Consider the following 23214-nt stretch of genomic DNA (forward strand, 5'->3'; position numbering starts at 1 on the left):
GTTTAAGAAGGAGTAATAATAGCAAAATTTGTAAGATGGGCACCATGTTGACTGTATTTGCGGTCAGATAGGGACCATTTTGATCTAGGGCCAACTAGACATCATATGGAGTCTTCTGGTGAAAATCTATTTGATTTGATTTTCTGTTTAGGATGTGTGGCGATAATAAGAATTTTTTAAGATGTCTACTAAAGCAGCCATATTGGATGTCAGATCAGCATCAGTATCATTAAGGACTCATTAGACATCATTTCAAATCTTTTGTTGAAAACATCATGTTGATTTGGCCATCTAATTTTCATGATGACCACAGTGATATGTCCATGCAGAACCATTTTCATTTGGGACCTACTAGACCTTGGAATGAATGCATCTGAAGTTTCATGGCCATACTTCTATCTCACTTCTGCTAACGGACATATGAATGACAGACAACATACCATTGTATTACAATGTATCACATTCTGTGCAATGATATGAAAAAGACAAATCATCCATCTTGTAAAGACCTGAGATAAAACTCCCCTGTAAATCCATTTATAATTCACTGTAACATATAGCACTACTAAAGAGCAGCATGTTTACTGCAGTCAGCTGTGTCCCCAACACTAGTACAGTTTAATCTATATATGTCATGTAATCTATATATGTGATGTAATATAAATATGTCATGTAATTTATATAAGTTTCTTGGATATAAATAGCAGCAGTCTTGAGGCAACAGTTAGTGGAAAAAAAAACAAAATAATTTAACTTTCTTACACTGATTCCCAAATTAAATGATCAAATATATATGTTTTAGCTCATGATAATATCACCAATATAATTATAAAAGAAATGACCTTAACTTAAACTACAAATGCTCTCCTGTTTTATGAAAAACTGATATTTCTGGCAGTACTGGCAACTTAGAATTGTGGAATGGGGGAAGGGGTATTTTTGTTTCCATAGAAGGATAATTACTGATTGGGTCTTTACTTTTGGTATTTGTAGCAACCATGAATAAATCAAACTTCTCTGTATTTTCTGCATATTGTTGGACACTGTTGATGGACAGCAAGGTTTTCTTCGCCAAAATCAATTTTTTTCTTGCCTTGTAATGTTTGGACATAATTTTAAAAGAATTTTATTTATGTACTTATGTTTCTGAATACAAACAGAGCTCTACAGTTTGGTAAGACAAGACAAATACTTTTTTCAGATAGTTGGTGAATAGCTTGCTTGTAATGTGAAGAAACCCTGACAAGTTATGTGCATGATTCAAATTCTAGAAAATTGCGAGAACTGTGTTTCACTATTCATTTGTATGCTGACAATGATATAACCAATAACATTTCTTTACAATTAAATTGCTCACCTTTGGATAAAAAAATCTCGCTTGAAAAGGCATTAGAAAACTAAGTTACCCTCTATTAAAAGAGATAAGTGTTCAAGTGAAATTCTCAATCCTGAATTTAATTTAGTTTACTATTAGTCTTATCAAAATTACAGTACCAGACTATACAAACTTTAATCAGTTCATCGACCTGTACATTACTGGATGCAGGTTCTAGTATTATCCACAATGGAACTGCATAACAAACTTTATGAGATGACTTTAACAGATTCTTCCATTAATAAATAGTAGCATAATGCTTTTACCTACAGGTAAGCGTGTAGTTTTGAGACAAATGTTAAATGGAAAATCCTGGAAAGAACCACCGACCCATGAGAAGCCACTGGCAAGCTTTCTCACATACCCACATTAGCCGAATCCGAGACTTGAACCCACGTGAGATGGTAGTGATACGTAATGGAGAGTGCTTTAGACCACTCGGCCACTCGGGCCCCAGGCAATTTTGTAAGTAGTTAATTCTTATTTCATTTCAATGAAATACAGACTGTACAGGGCAACCCTTGGTGATGAGGTGATGATGTGAACTATATGCAAAAGTGACAGCTTAAAAAAAATTATTTTTTAAAAATTCCATTCATGAAATACATTTGTGTTTGATGATGTCTTTATTTAATATTCATTGTTCTGCATTCTGTTTTCTTAAAAATACATACAAGTTTTAGCTTATGTTTTTACTGCTTTCACTTGGATTCATTCTAAATTCTATCTGCATTCATTTTAACTCCTGTTTGCATTCTGTAAACTTTTCATAAGCTAAATTACCCATTTTACCCATTCCTGAGCCTGTACAAGAGGGGGTACTTCTTACCTCATCTGTTCCACGGTAATGGTGTTGTATTCTCAGGTGTTTATCACTCAAAGTACAGTTCTAAATCAGCATAACTACATGTAATTACCTGTCAAACACTTGGCAGATAACTGATTCCTCAGAAATAAGAGATATTATGCTGACAGATTTGCTAATGGGGAATTATTTCTCGAAAGATTTATTCCTAGCTGGTTCTCATATGTGATGATCATCTTTGCCTCACACACTAAGTTCACTTACACAACTTGCTCCAAGTAAGGCAGAATCAATGACAGACAACTCTTGCTGCTTGCTGGATCTCTGGCAAGGAAAACCAACATGGCATCCATAGAAAACTGTTCTGGATCCTGAGTGGCACACAAGTCCTGAATCAAAGAAAATTGTGATATGTATATGTGAAACACCTATACAACAGCATGAGACTTGGGACGCTGAGAAATGTATCAAAGATAGTAAAATACCTATACAGTGGCATCAGTCATGGAACTCCGAGATATGTGTACAAGATGGTAAAACACCTAAACAACTGCATCAGACTTGGAACTCAAGAGATATATATCCTAGTTAGTAAACATCTATATAACAGCATCAGACTTGGAACTCAGAGATATGTAGGCTGGATGGTAACAACAGCATTAAATTTGTAACTCTGACATATATGTCCTAGATACTGTAAACTATCCCCTACACTGTTCAAGACACTGACTTCAAATCTTAGGATATGACTGAAGGTGGTCTACAGACGTGCATAATAGCTTTTAACTTTTTAAATATTCCTAGCAAGGGATGTGGGTGTTGTTTACATAACTTTGTGATAAATCCCATATTATGAGAATAACATGTCTGAAAACTGATGTGCATGCATTACTATATACACAAGTGTCATCATGAAGTAAAATGAAGCTTCTTGTTGTTGTTGTTGTAGGGTTTAACACCATTTTTCAGCACACGATAGGCTATACATGGCGGCCAGTATTAATGGTGGAGGAAGAACTCGTGAAAACCCCGGAAATAACCACTGACCCACAAGTAGCTACTGGTAAGCTTTCTCACATACCCACACTGGCTGAATCCGAGACTTGAACCCACACAGACAAGGGTGAGATGGCAGTGATCCGTAACGGAGAGCACTTTAGACCACTCGGACACTCTGGGCCCCTAGAATGAAGGTCTGAAGGGACCTCCAGGTCATAACCAAGGGGCCATGAGTCATCGCACAGAAACTATTCAGATCCCCACACTGTAACTATGTACACCATTATTGGGCATGAAAAGGTGAATTAAGATAAGCAACTAACTTTGACTCTTAGGTCTATCCTTTAACCAAGAAATTCAGCCCCTGCATAATAACACAGAAACTAATGACCCCTACCATATAACCATATATACACTTACTGGGCATGAGAACTCAAATTTATAAACCGACATAGGTCTTTAGTTATAGCTTGACAAACATCTACCTGATAACCAAATACAGGGGTAACTGGCAAAATATCTGCCTAATGGCCAAATAAAAGGGCAGTTGGGCCAATATCTGCCTAGAAGTCAAATACAGGGGCAGCTGGAAAAATATCTGCCCAACAACCAAATACAGAGGTAGTTGGGCAAATATGTGCTTAAAAGCTAAATACAGGGGTAATTTGGCAAATATCTGCCTAAAAACCAGATATAGGGGCAGATGGGCAAATATCTGAATAAAAGCCAGATATTTGGGGCCCTTGGACAAATATATCTGCCTAAATGCTAGATATAGTGGCAGTTGGGCAAATATCTGCCTAAAAGCCAAATACAAGGGCATTGGGCAAATATCAGCCTAAGAGTTAAATACAGGCCTAGTTGGGCCAATATATGCCTAAACTCCAGATATAAGAGCAGTTGGGGAAATATCTGCCTGAAAGCCAGATGTTGGGGCAGTTAGGCAAATATCTGTCTTAAAGCCAAATATTGTGACAGTTGAGCAAATATCTTGGTCAGTATAACGCTTTCTGTTGAAATTTCTTCCAATGCCGTTTATCGCATATGTTACGAAAATAGCTGTTTCCAGGTTTCTCCATTCTTTTGTATATTCATCCAAACTTAATGGCACATCAATATCACTGGTCCAATAATGAAAGGCATACATGACTGAGTGTTTCCTGTCAAAGTTTGTTTATTTCTGTTAAGTGGTTTATAGAGACAAAGTTGTTGAAATATTTTTCTATTTTCAGTAACAATGCCATATTTAATGGGGGATTAGCATTATTCACACAAATCTAAAATATCTTAATATCGCAGGGTTAAATTAATTCTCTCATCAGCCAGAATAGTGAGAATGTAGCAAAAATAAGGAGTGTAGAAAGTTCAAAGAATGCTAAGTTCAAAATAGTCACCTGAAACTTTTGTTTTTGTATATTTATATCTCAAATGATTATAATACTATGAAATACCATTAAAATGTTCCTTTTTTTGCTTCAAAACATTTGATGTATAACGCAGTTATGGCAATTTCAAAAACTGATTCCAGCTGAAAATCAGCAACTTTTACCATTATTAAAATCATCTTTTCATACATTTACTAAATGAAATAGTGGATTAAATTAACAGGAATATAAATAATTGACCCTGATATGTCTACACAGTTATAACTTCCATGTGTGAATTTAAGACAGGATTTATGTTGATAGCAATGTAATTTATGGTATTTATGATCAGCCAATTATGACCAAAATTTATCATAGAGCATAGACCTTCTATTTCTTACTTTCCACCTTCCCTTTGAAAACAAAATAGCAAAAAAAGTCCAATTTACTTTCACTATTAATGCACTGTACTGAAACAAAATGGGGTGGGGGAATGGGTGAAATCAAAACAAGGTGAAGTGAACTTTTGGGCATTTTCATCTGAAATGACCAACTCAAAAAATGACTACAAGTGTAGACCCTAAGGCAGGTGGTTAATCTGACTGGACATTTGATGGATGACAGACACTGAAGTCATAATCTATTGACACTTTCATTTCACCAATCAAATTACAACTTTTCATACTCTTGAAAGTGAAAAATAGCATTCAGAACAAAACAATTATAATGATACCTCTAAAACAAAATGCAACACCCTATCTGATAGGTCACTAAAAATGAGTGGACCAGGAATTCCAAAGGTCACCAAAATATATTAGAGTCTAACAGATTATACCTTGATCTCTATTTGAACTGGGCTGGGTACTGCAAAATTTAGTCAAATTATGCTGAGTGGTTTAACTGAACTCGCATGTACATTTAAGCAACATTACTTCCTTATAGTTATTGTACATTTAAGCAACATTACTTCCCTATAATTTACATTTAAGCAACATTGCTTCTTAAAGATAATGTACATTTAAGCAATGTTACTTCCCTGTAATGTACATTTAAGCAACATTACTTCCCTATAGATAATGTATATTTAAGCAACATGACTTCCTTATAGATAATGTAAATTTAAGCAACATGACTTCCTTATTGATAATGTACATTTAAGCAACATTACTTCCCTATAATTTATATTTAAGCAACATTACTTCCCTGTAATGTACATTTAAGCAAAATTACTTCCCTGTAATGTACATTTAAGCAACATGACTTCCCTACAGATAATGTACATTTAAGGAACATTGCTTCTAATAGATAATGTACATTTAAGCAACATTACTTCACTATAGATAATGTATGTTTAAGCAACATTGCTTCCAATAGTCAATGTACATTTAAGCAACATTACTTCCCTATAGATAATGTACATTTAAGCTAACTTCTGAATAGCCATATTCACATATAAAGTGGATCAAGTTCTAAGTGCACAAATGAAACATTTTAGACCACAAAAACCTGTATACAACTGTCATCCTAAGCAAATGTCTGTGAGTGAAAGCATTCTTACATTCTTATCTTGCTAATGGTAAATAACCTCTCTGAAAGTTTAGCATTTTTTCCAGTGTCCATAAACAAACAACCCACATAAAGAAATTATACAAAAATACTACAAAATCTGTCACCTACAGTTTTCTTAATGAAAACAGCCCATATCCTACCAGTGCAGCTTGAAAGCCATGTGGAATCCAGTCCTGTGTGGCAAAGTTGATGGATTCAGATAGTGCAAACCCACAGCTGAAATTTGCAGTGTAGGCCTTGGGGAACACCACCACAAACTCTCCAGCATGTTGTACACAGCGACTCAGGGACACATTCTTGTCCAAAAGAAACTTTGGAGGCACCTGACATGAATAGTATATGTGGTTTTCATTTGTGTATCAATCAACATTTACCTGAATCATGTACATACCCTGTGATTGTATCAAAAATTAAGAAAGAGAATGCTGAAAGATAAATACAATAAATATTTCAATGATTATATTCTTATTTCATGGTTAATCATTAATTTCTCTTTCTTTCTCACTGACATTAATTATTTTCACTGAAATCACTCACTTCTGATTTTTACATAAAAATAAATTACGTATGCACTCTCTAATGTAAGAACGATTTGTAACTTCTTACGATTTGTAACTTCTTATGATTTGTAACTTCCTGAATCTATTTCTTTTAATCAGGCATTCTAATATAGAAATCCAAACAACCATGCAGATATTAGACCAAGTCACATTTAAAGTAAGAAGGCCTTATAAAAAATAAAAGGAGTAGAAAACACATGTTGTGAGTCTAATGGCCAAATTGCCAAACTTAACCAAAAGCAAGCCTTCCATAATGTTTGGTAATGTGGCTTAGGATTTTCATTATTCTGTGGAAATTATTGGAGTTCTTCTGACCTTGACAAATGACCTTGTAACTCCCAAACCAATATGCATATTCATTTTCTAAAATGCAAACCATCTCAAAAATTTAGTCAAGGCATGTGGTACAGAACATAAGTAGTTTTTTAGAAAATGTTTTCCTTTCTTTCAGTTCCAATTCCTCACCTTTGACCTTTTGACCTATAAATGAATAGGTGTCTTCCCTGCTTCTAACGCAAGCCATTCACAAATTTAGTCAAAGTGATATAGAACTCAAGACATCATGCTAAAACTATTTATCTTTCTGAAAACATTGTGACCTTGACCACTGACCTATTCATCCTAAAGTCAAAAACTATTATTTCCTACATAGGGGCCACGAGTGGCCGAGTGATCTAAAGCGCTCTCCGTTACGGATCACTGCCATCTCACCTCTGTCTGCGTGGGTTCGAGTCTAGGATTCGGCTAACATGGGTATGTGAGAAAGCTTGCCAGTAGCTTCTCGTGGGTCGGTGGTTTTTCCCGGGGTTTTCCCGGGTTCTTCCTCCACCATTAATACTGGCTGCCATGCATAGCCTATCAAGTGCTGAAATATGGCGTTAAACCCTGCAACAACAACAACAAATATTTCCTACATAAAAAGCAAGCCATTTACAATGTTTGGTGAAGGTATCTGGTATATAAGTCATGTTACTGTGTAGAAAGTTTTCCATCTTTCAATCCAATATTTTGACCTCTGACATTGGAGGATAACATTTCTTCTTCCTTACCCCATATGCAAGATACTTACAAATGCTGGAAATGGGAAATTGTGCAGAACTTATTTCACAGAAATGAAATAGGAAACAGACGGACAGATATCATAACATGATATACTCTGTTTTGAGGTAGGCATACAGAAATTATTCAATGTTACCATAACCTCATCTGCTAATGGTTAACGTGCAATGGCCTCACAACTCACCCAATGCAATGGAAATGGGGAAAAAAACTCCAACCATCACAGTGACATACTGATTATCAAGATCCACTGGGAGACAATTGTTTTGTCCTGAGAACTCGCTGTGGAGATAACAGATTCTTAATTAAGATTGAGGAGGTAGTGGATTTTTAATTACAGCTGTGGCGATTTTGGATTTTTAATTAACTGGACTTAAAATGAGTGGGTGGTGGATATGGTGGGAGTCTGTATGACTGATCAATGGACATAAAATCATTGTTTTCCTGTAGTAGTCTCATGCAGACTTTGTACTATTCTTACCATGACCGAGTCCATGGGCAGCCACTTGCCCCCATCCCTTAACAGTGAGCTAACCTCATCCCTCAAAGCTGATTTGAATTGATCTTCTTCTTTTTCTGGCACAGCATACCTGTTGAATAATGAGACAGTAATAAATAGCATGTCATCTTATTTTCCATATGTATACCTGTTGAATAATCGGACAGTAATAAACAGTATGTCAACCTATTTTCCATATGTATACCTGTTGAATAATCAGACAGTAATAAACAGTATGTCAACCTATTTTCCATATGTATACCTGTTGAATAATCAGACAGTAATAAATAGTATGTCATCTTATTTTCCATATGTTGAATAATCAGACAGTAATAAATAGTATGTCAACCTATTTTCCATATGTATACCTGTTGAATAATCAGATAGTAATAAATAGTATGTCAACCTATTTTCCATATGTATACCTGTTGAATAATCAGACATTAATAAAAAGTAATGTTGTACCTGCTGAATAATCAGACAGTAATAAACAGTATGTCAACCTATTTTCCATATGTATACCTGTTGAATAATCAGACAGTAATAAATAGTATGTCAACCTATTTTCCACATGTATACCTGTTGAATAATCAGACATTAATAAATAGTAATGTTGTACCTGCTGAATAATCAGACAGTAATAAACAGTATGTCAACCTATTTTCCATATGTATACCTGTTGAATAATCAGACAGTAATAAACAGTATGTCAACCTATTTTCCATATGTATACCTGTTGAATAATCAGACAGTAATAAATAGTATGTCATATTTTTCAAATGCATACCTGTTGAATAATCAGACTAAAATAATTAGTATGTCAACCTATTTTCCATATGTATACCTGTTGAATAATCAGACAGTAATAAATAGTAATGTTGTACCTGCTGAATAATCAGACAGTAATAAATAGTATGTCAACCTATTTTCCAAATGCATACCTGTTGAATAATCAGACAGTAATAAATAGTATGTCATTATATTTTTCATATGTATACCTGTTAAATAATCAGACATTAATAACAGAACAACTCTAGATAACTGTCTGCGTTCATTGCTTGACAAACATGCCCCAGGAACCAAGTGCAGAGTATCAATTCAAAAGTGTTCTCCATGGTATAGCAGTGTTAGGGACCAGCTTTGCACTGCTAAAAGAGACCGCTGTAAAGCTGAGAGGCTCTGGCTTTCCACCAGACTCACTATTCAAAAGCAAATCTATGAAGTCGATAAGAAGAATGTCACAAATATAGTCCATGCAGTGAAATCAGCCCACTACACTACTAAGATTATAGAAAGTTCCAGCTGCAAAGAGCTCTTCGAGATTACTAACAAGCTAATGTCATGGAACAAATCAACACCACCTCCAACTACCTTCTCCAGTCGTCCTTCCGGACATGTTTGCAAATTTCTTCCGTGACAAAGTACAAACCATTAGAGATAAGCTTGACACCACAATTTCAATTGACTCGTCGTCACCATACAGTTGGGATACAGAATTTGAGTGGCAACCATTAGCAGCATTTGAACCTGTTTCTATGGATTTTCTATGTACAATCCTGATGAAGAATGCACCAAAGTCATGTGAACTTGATCCAATTCTAACATCACTGCTGTTTGAGTGCTTAGATCCAATATTGCCTTCACTAACTGATGTTATTAATACCTCTCTCTCATCCGGAGAATTCCCATCATTTTTCAAAACTGCCATTGTAAAGCCTCTGCTGAATAAACCAACACTAGACCATAATGATTTAAAGAACTACTGCCCAGTTTCTAATCTCCCATTCATACCAAAAATCTTAGAAAAGGTTGTTCTATCCCAGCTTGTATCTCATTTAAATTCAAACAGTCATTTTAGCAATGTACAATCTGCATATCACCCTTACCACAGTACTGAAACTACTCTTCTAAAAGTAGTTAATGACATTCTCTCTGCGTTGGATAGCGGAAAGATTACAGTCCTCACCCTCCTTGATTTGTCTGCAGCATTTGACATAATAGACCATGATATATTACTTCACCGTCTCCAGCATGTATTTGGCATTCATGATACAGCCTTACTGTGGTTCAAGTCCTACTTGGTCAACAGGACACAAATTGTATCTGCAAATGGAATACACTCCAGCCCAGTTGATGTATGTTGTGGTGTTCCACAGGGGTCTGTTCTTGGACCTGTTCTCTTCATTCTGTACACTCAGCCGCTCTCAAGTGTCATAGATCATCATCCAATGTGTCACCAATTGTACGCTGATGACACCCAAATATACAAATCTAGCCACCCAACTGAAGTTGATGATGCTACCAACCAAGGTGTAGAGATGTGCATTTCTGATGTGAAATCATGGATGACATGTAACAAGCTGCAGATAAATGATGATAAAACTGAGGCCATTCTGATCACAACACAAAGACTTTCTCATTCACATCCTTTACCTCAAACAATAAATATCAGCAATGCCAACATTAAATTTACACAATCAGTACGAAACCTAGGTGTTACTCTGGACAGTACTCTCACATTGCACCAACATGTCATGAACATATGCAAGGCTGCATATCTTGAGCTGAGACGCATCAGCTCAATTCGCAAATATCTTTCAGTTGTTGCCACTAAAACACTTGTGTGTTCATTAGTACTTTCAAGACTGGACTATTGTAACTCAATTCTGTCTGGTTCATCTCAATATCTACTCCAGAAACTTCAAAACACAGCTGCTTGGATCATACTTAGAGTACCACAATCAGAGCACACCTCCCCGCTGCTCTGTACCCTACACTGGCTATCCATTCAATCCAGAATCAAATACAAAATTTGTTCTCTGTGCTACATTTCACTGTTGGGCTCTAGTCCAACATACCTATCCGATCTCACCCAAGTGTACACACCAGCAAGATACTTATGCTCCTCTTCTGACAATTGTATACTCATTATTCCCACTATGAAAACAAAGTCATATGGACAGTGTTCTTTTGCATACCAAGGCCCAGCAACATGGAATGAATTGCCCATTGAACTTAGACACAAAGGCAGTGATCACATTCAAGAGGGCTCTCAAAACCCACTTATTTCGACTGCAAGAACAAACTTAAAGATCTAATAATGTTTCCTACCTGAAATATTCTCAGGATGTTTTTTTAATTATTTTAATGTTTTTTCTAATTTCATGGTGTGTTTTTGTAATAATATTATTATACGTTTTTTATCTTATAGGTGTTGTCTAATGTTGTAAAACGCTTAGAGCTTCTAAAGATTAGGCGCTATACAAAGTCCTCATTATTATTATTATTAATAAATAGTAATGTTGTACCTGCTGAATAATCAGTAATAAACAGTATGTCAACCTATTTTCATTATGTATGCCTGTTGAATACTCAAACAGTATTAAAAATATTATCATACCTGTTGAATAATCAGACAGTAATAAACAGTATGTCATCATATTTTCTATTTTCTACACTAGAAGTGGCTATACACTACACAACTAATGGCTGTACTCAACTCTGGTAATGGCTGTACTAAACACTGGTAATGACTGTACTCAACACTGGTAATGACTGTACTCAACACTGGTAATGGCTGTACTCTACACTAGTAATGGCTGTACTCAACACTGGTAATGACTGTACTTAACACTAGTAATGGCTGTACTCTACACTAGTAATGGCTGTACTCTACACTGGTAATGACTGTACTCAACACTGGTAATGACTGTACTCAACACAGGTAATGGTTGTACTCTACACTAGTAATGGCTGTACTCAATTCTGGTAATGGCTGTACTAAACACTAGTAATAGCTATACTTTACACTAGTAATGACTGTGCTCAACTCTGGTAATGGCCATACTCTACACTAGAAATGGTTATACTCTACACTAATAATGGCTGTACTCAACTCTGGTAATGGCTATACTCTACACTAGTAATGGCTGTACTCAACTCTGGTAATGACTGTACTCAACATTGGTAATGACTGTACTCAACACAGGTAATGGCTATACTCTACATTACTAATGGCTGTACTCAACTCTGGTACTGACTGTACTCAACAATGGTAATGACTGTACTCAACACTGGTAATGGCTGTACTTTACACTAGTAATGGCTGTACTCAACTTTGGTAATGACTGTACTCAACACTGGTAATGGCTGTACTCTGCACTATTAATGGCTGTACTCAACACTGGTAATGATTGTACTCAACACTGGTAATGGCTGTACTCTACACTGGTAATAGCTGTTCTCTACACTGGTAATGACTGTACTCAACACTGGTAATGGCTGTACTCAACACAGGTAATGGCTGTACTTTACACTAGTAATGGCTGTACTCAATTCTGGTAATGGCTTACTAGACACTAGTAATGGCTATACTCTACACTAGTAATGGCTGTACTCAACACTGGTAATGACTGTACTCTAGACTAATAATGGCTGTACTCAACTCTGGTAATGACTGTACTCAACACTGGTAATGACTGTACTTAACACTGGTAATGGCTGTACTCTACACTAGTAATGGCTGTACTCTACACTAGTAATGGCTGTACTCTACACTGGTAATGACTGTACTCAACACTGGTAATGACTGTACTCAACACAGGTAATGGTTGTACTCTACACTAGTAATGGCTGTACTCAATTCTGGTAATGTCTGTACTAAACACTAGTAATAGCTATACTCTACACTAGTAATGACTGTACTCAACTCTGGTAATGGCTATATTCTACACTGGTAATGACTACTCAACACTGGTAATAACTGTACTCAACACAGGTAATGGCTGTACTCTACATTAATAATGGCTGTACTCAACTATGGTAATGGCTGTACTCAACTCTGGTAATGACTACTCAACAATGGTAATCACTGCACTCAACACTGGTAATGGCTGTACTCTACACTAGTAATGGCTGTACTCAACTCTGGTAATGACTGTACTCAACACTGGTAATGGCTGTACTTAACACTAGTAATGGCTGTACTCTACACTGGTAATGCCTGTACTCAACACTGGTAATGACTGTACTCAACACAGGTAATGGCTGTACTCTACACTAGTAATGGCTGTACTCAATTTTGTTAATGGCTGTACTAGACACTAGTAATGGCTGTACTCAACTCTGGTAATGGCTATACTCTACACTAGAAATGGCTATAGTCTACACTAGTAATAGCTGTACTCAGCTTTGGTAATGGCTAAACTCTACACTAGTAATGGCTGTATTCAACACTGGTAATGATTGTACTCAACACTGGTAATGGCTGTACTCTACACTAGTAATGGCTGTACTCAACTCTGGTAATGGCTATACTGAACACAAATCATGAATATACTCTACACTGGTAATGCTAATACTCTACACTGGTAATGGCTATACTCTGCACTAGTAATAGCTATACTCTACACTAGTAATGGCTGTACTCAACTCTGGTAATGACTGTACTTAACACTGGTAATGACTGTACTCAACACAGGTAATGGCTGTACTCTACGCTAGTAATGGCTGTACTCAACTCTGGTCATGGCTATACTCAACACAGGTCATGGACATACTCTACTCTGGTAATGGCTATACTCTACAGTGGTAATGGCTATACTCAACACTAGTAATAGTTATACACTACACTAGTAATGGCTATACTCTGCACTAGTAATGGCTGTACTCAACTCTGGTAATGGCTGTACTCTACACTAGTAATGGTTAGACTCTACACCAATAATGGCTATACTCAACACTGGTAATGACTTTACTCAAATTTGGTAATGGCTGTACTCAACACTAGTAATGGCTATACTCTACACTAGTAATGGCTGTACTCAACACAGGTCATGGCTATACTCAACACTGGTAATGACTGTTCTCAACACTGGTAATGGCTGTACTCAACACTAGTAATGGTTAGACTCTACACCATTACTGGCTATGCTCTAAACTGGTAATCGTTACAGTCTACAATGGTAATAGCTACACTCAACTCTGCTAATGACCATACTCTACACTTATAATGAATTTACATGGTAATGGCTATACTATACACTGGTAATGGTTTTAGTCTACAGGTAATGGCTATACTATACACTGGAATGGCTATCCTATACACTGGTAATAGTTTTACTCTGCACTGGTAATGGCTTTACTCTACAGGTAATAGCTATCCTATACACTGGTAATAGTTTTACTCTGCACTGGTAATGGCTTTACTCCACAGGCAATGGCTATACTATACACATGTCAAGTCATTAAAAAAATTCTACTTAAGTATTAATTACACAATTTTAGCACCTAGATAAACAGAAAATTAAAACAATATACAAGGAAATTTGCTATAAATCCTCAGAATCATTTTTTATGTTATAATACATTTACTTACCAGATGAGATCTGCCCCCTGATGGTGATACTGTATGTAGGGGAGGTAATGATTATCTGCTGACCAACAGTCTGTACTGTACAACATTTTTACATGTAATGTGGGTACTGTAACATCTGAAACAGAGTACAGGATGTGTATGCAGCAAACTCCAGATTTATGCATATATTGCTTTCCTGAGAATCCTCATGCATGTCAAATTCATCTGACTTGAATCTATCCATCAATGCCAAATTTTCATCAATAAAACACATTGAAAAAAATGGCAGTTCCTGCTTGAGAACCCATGCTGTCAGGAAGATAACAAACTCAGGGTGCAAAATTTTTGATAATGATGTTGTACAATGATAGAAATAAAAATCATTCACATTTGAATTCATATAGATCTTAATGTTGTATGTGACTGAAATCCAACAATCTTTGGTAAAGTTAAGCCGCAGAGACAAATGCTACAAAAACAGGCAATTAGTGGGGCACAACTCCTCTAACTGATGATATCGAAGCATTGGAATTAACTCTTGTAAGCGTAAATACATAAAGCTTCTGTGAATTCATTGTAAGCACAGTTCATATCTACAATCTCAAGATTCTCGCTTCAAGTATCATATGTATGCTAAAAATTATATCATTTCTCTATCCCACTGTTTCCATGTGCTAAATCTTTATGCAGCTGAAACTGGTTATTAATGAACATATTATTTTAAATATATGTGATGCTTGGTATATGTTTAGAATCTTTGTTTAACTGTAACAATGTATGTTAATGTATCATGGAAAATGTATGCCAGGTACTGGTCCTGTATGTCAAATATATCTAGCATGGTGTATGAAAGGTACTAATGCTTATGTTTCATAACAGGCCAGTGGAACCACTGACAAAAGCATAAAATATTGGAATACAAAGTAACAATTACACTTGGCATGATCATCAGATATGAGAGATCTAATACTGCCTAGCTACAGGTCATGTACATGTACTTAATGATCAAGGGCAGTGGTCATCCTCTGCATAAGAAACAACAAAGCACGTAAGTATCAAGGGGACTAACTTTGCAATGTATGAGGTCATCCTGAAAGTTCTGAAAATTTTGATTTGATGTCTTTGCTTTCTCTGAACTTGTTAATAAATTTAACTCAAAATAATGCTCAATACAATGATCTGCATGTGCAACATGCTGGACACCTGCATGGTAATATACACATGACATAGCATAGGTAATTGTCTGCAATCTATATATGCACATAACATAGCATAGGTAATTGACCATAATCTAAAAATTTCAGATAAAGAGAAAAACTCAGCTACTGAGCAATGATCATTCTGTAAATTTTGTGTGCTCACCTAATGATATCAAGGTCAGCTTGGACCAAATGTATCCAGCAGTGAATGCAATTGGCTTTGACCATATGTACCAAACAGTAAATACAAACGGATTGGACAAAATGTACCAAACAGTGAATACAAAATGGCTTGGACCATATGTACCAAACAGTGAATACAAAATGGCTTTGACCATATGTACCAAACAGTAAATACAAACGGATTGGACAAAAAGTACCAAACAGTGAATACAAAATGGCTTGGACCATAGGTACCAAACAGTAAATACAATTGACTCTGACAAAATGTACCAAACAGTGAAAACAAAATGGCTTGGACCATATGTACCAAACAGTAAAGACAAATGGCTTGGACCATACGTACCAAACAGTACATACAAATGGCTTGGACCATATGTACCAAACAGTGAATACAAATGGCTTGGACCATACGTACCAAACAGTACATACAAATGGCTTGGACAAAATGTACCAAACAGTGAATACAAATGGCTTTATTAATTGGATAATCAGACTGAGAAGTATGCAGAGGGATGTACTAATGTCAACTAATTAAGAACTTTTGATGTGGAGCACACTAATATTCAGAACATTTTAAAAGTGTGTGTGATTTGGATTTTTAATGTGGGTTTTAAAAAAATTCAGTCATATTACTACAATGTCTGCAGTATGGTAATTTATAGTCTGTGTGTGTGATTTGGATTTTTAACTCACCTTTAAAATGTTCCAGCCACATCTGAGCTGGATACTCTAACCATTTAGGCCACCAAAGTGGTAGTTTATAGTGATGACTCACACTGGGGCATTATGCCGCAGACATGAAGCTCCATGTCCCACCAGTCACATTATCCTGAAACCAGGCTGACCAGTCCTACCTTTTAATGCTAAGCGCCAAGCAAGGCAGCTGCTAGTACCATTTTTTTAAATCTTTGGTATGACTTGGCCAGGAACGAACCTGCAACCTCCCAAATCCAGAACATTTTAAACACCTTTATAAACACACTGAAGGAGTACGATATGTATTCATGTATTTCTTTGGTCATATGTTTAAACAGCACAACAGTGATATTTAAATGAAAGTGACATGAAACAAAATGGTATGTAATATCTCTGTTATTCAAAAGCAAAATGGCAAGAAATAGTTCTCTCTTATTCAAAAGCAAAATGGCAAGGAATAGTTCTCTTATTCAAAAGCAAAATGGCAATGAATAGCTCTGTCTTATTCAAAATCTAAAGGGCATGGAATGGCTCTATATTATTCATAAACCAAATGGCATATAATATCTCTCTCTTATTCAAAAGCAAAAGGGCATGGTATAGTTCTCTCTTATTCAAAGCAAGTAAACTAAATGCTCTCATTTGGACTGTTGGATTTTGATCATACAGGGTTATCAGAACAATTTTTTCAGATCATGAGAAGTAAAAATAATAATATATACATATACAAGCAAATTCCAACAATTTATGTTGTGCTAGTCTTTGATAATTCACTAGAGTAAGTTATCAAAATTAATTTTAACTCAAGTCAAAGATGCAGTCAACATTATGACCAAGAAATTTTATATGCCATGTTGTCAAGTACTTTGTTTTATTTGGGTCTAGTATTAAGCATGGTATCCTGTCATGAATAATAAATAGATTTCATCTTGTGGGTTAAAAAAAACCCCACATTTTACTTTGGTACTCGTGAAAAGACTAAGTTTTTTATTCTGTGACATACATCCATTATTCATTCAACACAAGCTAATATCCTCTATATACTGTCACAGAGCATGATTCTTTAAGTGCAAATTTATTGGAACCATATAAATATTGTGGGTCATGAAGGTGTTTGGCAGAACTGATTTTATCATACACAATAACTTTCCAAAAATTGGAATTTATTTTTTTAATAGTACTTTTTGTATTTAGAACAAAATAAATTCAAGGCTGAAATATTCTTATTCAACCAGGCATGTAAAGAAAACTGCAAAATAATAATTATTTTCCAGAGAGAGTCTTTATAATGTAATTGTATGCATCACGATAAGTGATGAACAGTCTGAACCTGTGTTACAATTTACATAAAATATCTTTTTTCTTGAGCAAACTCACAAGCATGGAACCAGATCTGTGTAGAAAGCTTTCAGAGAAGCTGCAATATATTGGAAACCAATAAAGCAATGTTGTAAACTGTCTACACTTCTTGGGCCTTTCTTAACAATGACAAACTCATCCACCAACTGACACCCAATACACAATTTCTATCTCAGACTGCATATAAAATAATACTTTTTACCATTTTGGCTCTCCTTTCAATAGGCAGCCACTTCAGAAGATAATAAGAACACTTTGTAATCAAATATGTGGGAAAACATTTCCAGATCACTGTTTGATCATTAAGCGATGCAAGAATATACAGAATTCATACTAAAAATGTTGAAATTGGTTCATACCTGCTACAAGGCCTAAGTGATGTAGTAAGTTGGACCTGACTTGAACAAAATTATGCAGATTCCAAGGATGCCTATAATTAAAAAACACAATAAGCCATTCAATAAAACAGTGTATGCATACTGCATTTAATACTCCAAAACTTCCCCACCCCACCCACCAGAACCTAAGTACAAAATTCTGTAAAGTTTTGACCTGCTTAATTTTAAATAAAATGTTATTGCTTATATCTGTTACTGTTCTGATTTCAAAATTCCCTGCATTTTTAGTGCTTTACCAATAAAGTACAGATTTTTAATTTGAACCTGCAGCTAAAAAGCACAAAATTCCCGGGTTCTTCCTCCACCATTAATACTGGCCGCCGTGTATAGCCTATCTTGTGCTGAAAATGGCGTTAAACCCTATAACAACAACAACAACAACAAAAAGCGCAAAATGGATTAAAAAGTAATAAGGCAACAGAAAATGTCACCTGATTAACAAAATGTCCTTTACACAGTGTACCACAAACACTTAAAGTTACAACTGACACAAATTTCTTTGCCATTTAAAAGAGCTTGTTTCAGTTCAGGGAAATACGTATCATTTATTCTCATACGTGAGATCCAACTGCACAGACCCAGATCTGCCACTGAATGAGCAAGCAGATCTGGGTCTGTGCAGTTTGTTAGGACTATCAGCTGAAGAAACAACACAGACCCTGATCATTATGCAATGGCAGATCTAGGTCTGGGTTTTTTTGCAGCTGGATTAAATTTATATGTGAGTTTATACAGTACTTAGAAAGTATGTCAACTTGTGAAATTAAGCATGTTTGCAAACACATTTGGTACTTGACTTTGTACACGTCACCAAGTCATAAGGAGAATGTCATGTTGTAGTGTCATAAGAGCATGCAACCAAATGCCATTTTACTATGATCAAAATAGATGTGATGTCATAAGAGCATGCAACCAAATGCCATTTTACTATGATCAAAATAGATGTGATGTCATAAGAGCATGCAACCAAATGCCATTTTACTATGATCAAAACAGATGTGATGTCATAAGAGCATGCAACCAAATGCCATTTTACTATGATCAAAACAGATGTGATGTCATAAGAGCATGCAACCAAATGCCATTTTACTATGATCAAAATAGATGTGATGTCATAAGAGCATGCAACCAAACACCATTTTACTATGATCAACACCGTTTACTATGATAGAATTAAATGTGATGTCATAAGAGCATGCAACCAAATACCATTTACTATGATCAATACCATTTACTATGATCAACACCATTTTACTATGATCAAATTAAATGTGATTTACTGTAAGCTGAATAATTAGTAAATGAACAAAGTGTAAAAACAAAAGATCAAAAGGCTTTGGGAGATTGACATCTGTCAAAATAAATAGTTCATTCAGTTGCAAAAGTAAACTTAACAGTAAGTTTTAATCAGAATAGCTCAGTTATAAAAAAAATGGTATAGCTCCCCGTTTAATAAATACACTATAGCAAGTTCCCTCTTTAATACATACTGTACACATAAATATATATATATGATTCCAAAATTAAGTCATTTATTCCCAAATAGAAATGACCAGGACTATACTTCTTCACATAAAGAGATATGATGACCTTGCAAGATGCCTTTCATTCCAAAATGGAAATGGTCAGGACTATATTTGTCACACATACAGTTGTGTGTCCTTGAAAGAAGACTTGTTCTAAAATGTTAAAGGCCAGGATATTTTCTTACATATATTGCTAGATTTGTATTCTTCAAAAAGACACCTTTAAAAATGGAAAATGACCCACATATAGGGACATGTCCCTGAAAGATACCTTTTTTTCTAAAGTGGAGATGGCCAATATGATATTTCTTATATGAAGATATGTGTCGTTAAAAGGCAAAGAACTTTAATAATTATGCTGCTGTAAGTTTGGTCAGTGATTTTTCACCAATTTATCTCACATCAAAACACTGCCAATTACATAAATTACAGAATAAAAGAACTAATATATGAAATCTGCATATTACATATGCATAAAATCAAAGAATGGTAACTCACCTGGAATAAGGGTTGTCCCTTTTGATGGGGAACATACTGCTATGAATACTTGTGTCAAGTTGACAACACTGCACTGCTACATGACTGGTTCTCTCTTCAACCAACTTCCAATAATCAACCTGGAAAAAACGGAGAAAGTATAGTTCTGAAAGCTTGAAACTCCTTCAGTAAATGCACTTGCAATCTCTACATAATACATACAATGTACAAAATGCTGCCAGTTTTATCAAGTTAAACAGGATACCAAAAATACTACTATGGATCACTGCTTAAAAAGTACTAACACCCACTATAACACAAGGACTACAAAATAAGATTTATTTAAAGTTGGCATGATTTGAAAGAAAAATTCAACATAAACTCTACTAAGCTTTTTACCAAAGAGGTTCCTCTGCATCTTCTGGAGTGACCCAACTGTGAAGGACTCACGGTACTAATTCCACTCCAATGGTAAACATATGGAAACACTATCATATTCAAAATTCAATAACTTAAAATTTATGGGTGCTGATAATGACACCTATAATTTTTTGTGCACATCTAACCTTGGTGCAAGCTTATGTGCGGAGAACACCATATGACCCGCGGCAATTTGTTTACATACATGTGCATGAAACACGTGTTATTGATTCTGCACCAAATGAATCAGGTGCTACTTTCAGTATTGAGTACTCCTGAGTCAAGCCTGTAAAAATGCTAAAGTTGCATCAGTAGAAATTTGTCAATATTTTTTTTACATTACATATAGGATAAGCTCTCAAAAGATATTTTTCCTAAAATTTTAATTTTCATTATTAACCAATTATGGACCACCAAACCTGTAAATACTCTATTATTTCTTCACCCATTTCTAGACTGGTTCACAGTTCTTCCGTATAATTAGTACCGTGTGTCCTATAACCAGATTTAATTTTTTTTGAAAAAGTTGTGTTTTACTCCTTGATATTAGAGCATAATTGTAAGAAAGAATTGGCCATGCTTGTGCATGGATAATAGTGCAATAGCATTTTATGTGATACCAATATCTGTAGTTAAATTGCATCCGCATTACATGTTGCTGTCTTGTATTGTACTTATTAATGGCTTATTCTTGTTATTAAAATAATTGTTTTCTGCCTTTGTATCTTCATGTTATCTTTCTATGGCATGCATGCTACACAAAAGAAACACAAGCATGCTGACATCAGCAAGTATGACATCACAGGGTATCAAATTACATGACGCATTGTATTTTCATCTCTCACTGGCTATAAGACAAGTTTTAAATGTTTTAAATTTCAAAATTGCATTTATTTCTTGCTGACTCTCACAGAAATAACGTACAGTACATCACTATTCACATCAATCAAACAAAACAAATAAGTGTGCCACATGACAGGTCAAAATGATACGAAGCCATTGCCCTTTTGTGACTAAAACAAATACACACACCCATGAAGCATCAAGAGATGCTGATATTCCAAACTTATTTAAACTATCATCACATGTGATTCATGACCCCCAAATGTTAATAAAAAGGTATAAAAGCCAAGGAAGAGTTCCATAAGCTGTATTATACTGAATAATTAAATAACATAGTGCTACTTTTTAGTATAAAACTATGGGGAAGGGTGAATAAGCAAAGAATAGACAGAGTAATTTCTTCAAGCCTGGTAATGTTCCCCACAACAAAGGGGGTGGGGGGGAATGTATATCAACCCAAATAACACATCAACATGAGGTATGTTACATAAGGACATCAAGAGACAAATTTGAAAAAGCTATCCAAAGTTCCTATAATGCTGACATTGATGTTGGAGACAGAAAGTGTATGCACAAACTGTTATGACTCAAGCTATTAAGTATGCTGGAGGTGGAGAAATGTGTGAAAAACTTTTCTATGCCAAGACAAGTTCATGTCTCTATGCAATATGCAGACACTGATAAAAATTGTCACTGAATACACTACTTGTTAAATTTAAGTAATAGAACTGAATTGCATATTGAAGTTGTCTAATACATAAACATATACCTACATTTACCAAAAGCTCATAAAAAGTTAAGAAAAAGTCTAAAAATCATTACTGTGGCTGCTTTCCACTATAAACAGTGTTAAATTACTTACTTTTTAATATAAAGCTGAAAAAATGCACACATTATTGAACAAAAGAGAAACAAAGCAAACATTGCAATCACTCAATTACAGTCAAAGGGGAGGTAATACACCTTGATTTGGCAAACCAAATAGCAAGCTCTAATTTACAGCTAAATGATTCCTTACTATTACTTGATGGTAAGAACAGAGCAATGTAGGTTTTATAAATAGCTTTTGTTTCAAATATGAAACCATATTTCTGACATGAAGCTTGTTTTCATTTATTCACAACAACATATATGGTGAACAAAACACATATCGCTTAGTGCACGCAGTAATCAAATGCTGAGATTTGGAATAATGTGTTCTGAGACCACAAGTTGCAACACCCTGAGTATGAAGGTTTTCTATCATGGGACTTGGTACATGAAGAAAAAAGAGATCTAGTTTGGTGGGAGAGAGCAGTATGTTCACCATGCAGTTATACATCAAGAATGTTTCAACTGTATGAAGACAGGTTGGGGAAGAAAAACTGCCTGTGTAAAGAATGCAATACAGATAGGACTTTTGCAGAGTTATATTTGGAATGAAGGGTTGAAAACTATTATTTTAAGTGAAAATATCCCTCCCTGCTCCCTCAACAAAAGGAATGCAGAAAAGTTCCAACACTGTTTACCCAAAAATGTAAGGTACCAA

The 23214-nt window shown here is 35.3% G+C and overlaps 1 protein-coding gene across 3 annotated transcripts in view; it reads right to left on the reverse strand.

The window, feature by feature from the left end:
- Positions 1-23214, reverse strand: part of LOC149787412 (protein Jumonji-like) — an 88256-nt gene that overhangs the window by 12259 nt on the left and 52783 nt on the right. For all 3 annotated transcript variants that reach the window (XM_089978023.1, XM_089978020.1, XM_089978021.1), the window contains exons 14-19: positions 20445-20563; positions 18382-18452; positions 14607-14721; positions 8213-8321; positions 6253-6435; positions 2445-2569 (exon numbers count right to left, since the gene is read on the reverse strand). In XM_089978023.1, the coding sequence (XP_089834149.1) occupies positions 2445-2569; positions 6253-6435; positions 8213-8321; positions 14607-14721; positions 18382-18452; positions 20445-20563 (722 nt within the window). The remainder of the gene's footprint in view (positions 1-2444; positions 2570-6252; positions 6436-8212; positions 8322-14606; positions 14722-18381; positions 18453-20444; positions 20564-23214) is intronic.

The sequence above is a fragment of the Sinohyriopsis cumingii genome, chromosome 12 (assembly GCF_028554795.1).
Source record: "Sinohyriopsis cumingii isolate HCF-2022 chromosome 12, ASM2855479v2, whole genome shotgun sequence".
NCBI lineage: Eukaryota > Metazoa > Mollusca > Bivalvia > Unionida > Unionidae > Sinohyriopsis > Sinohyriopsis cumingii.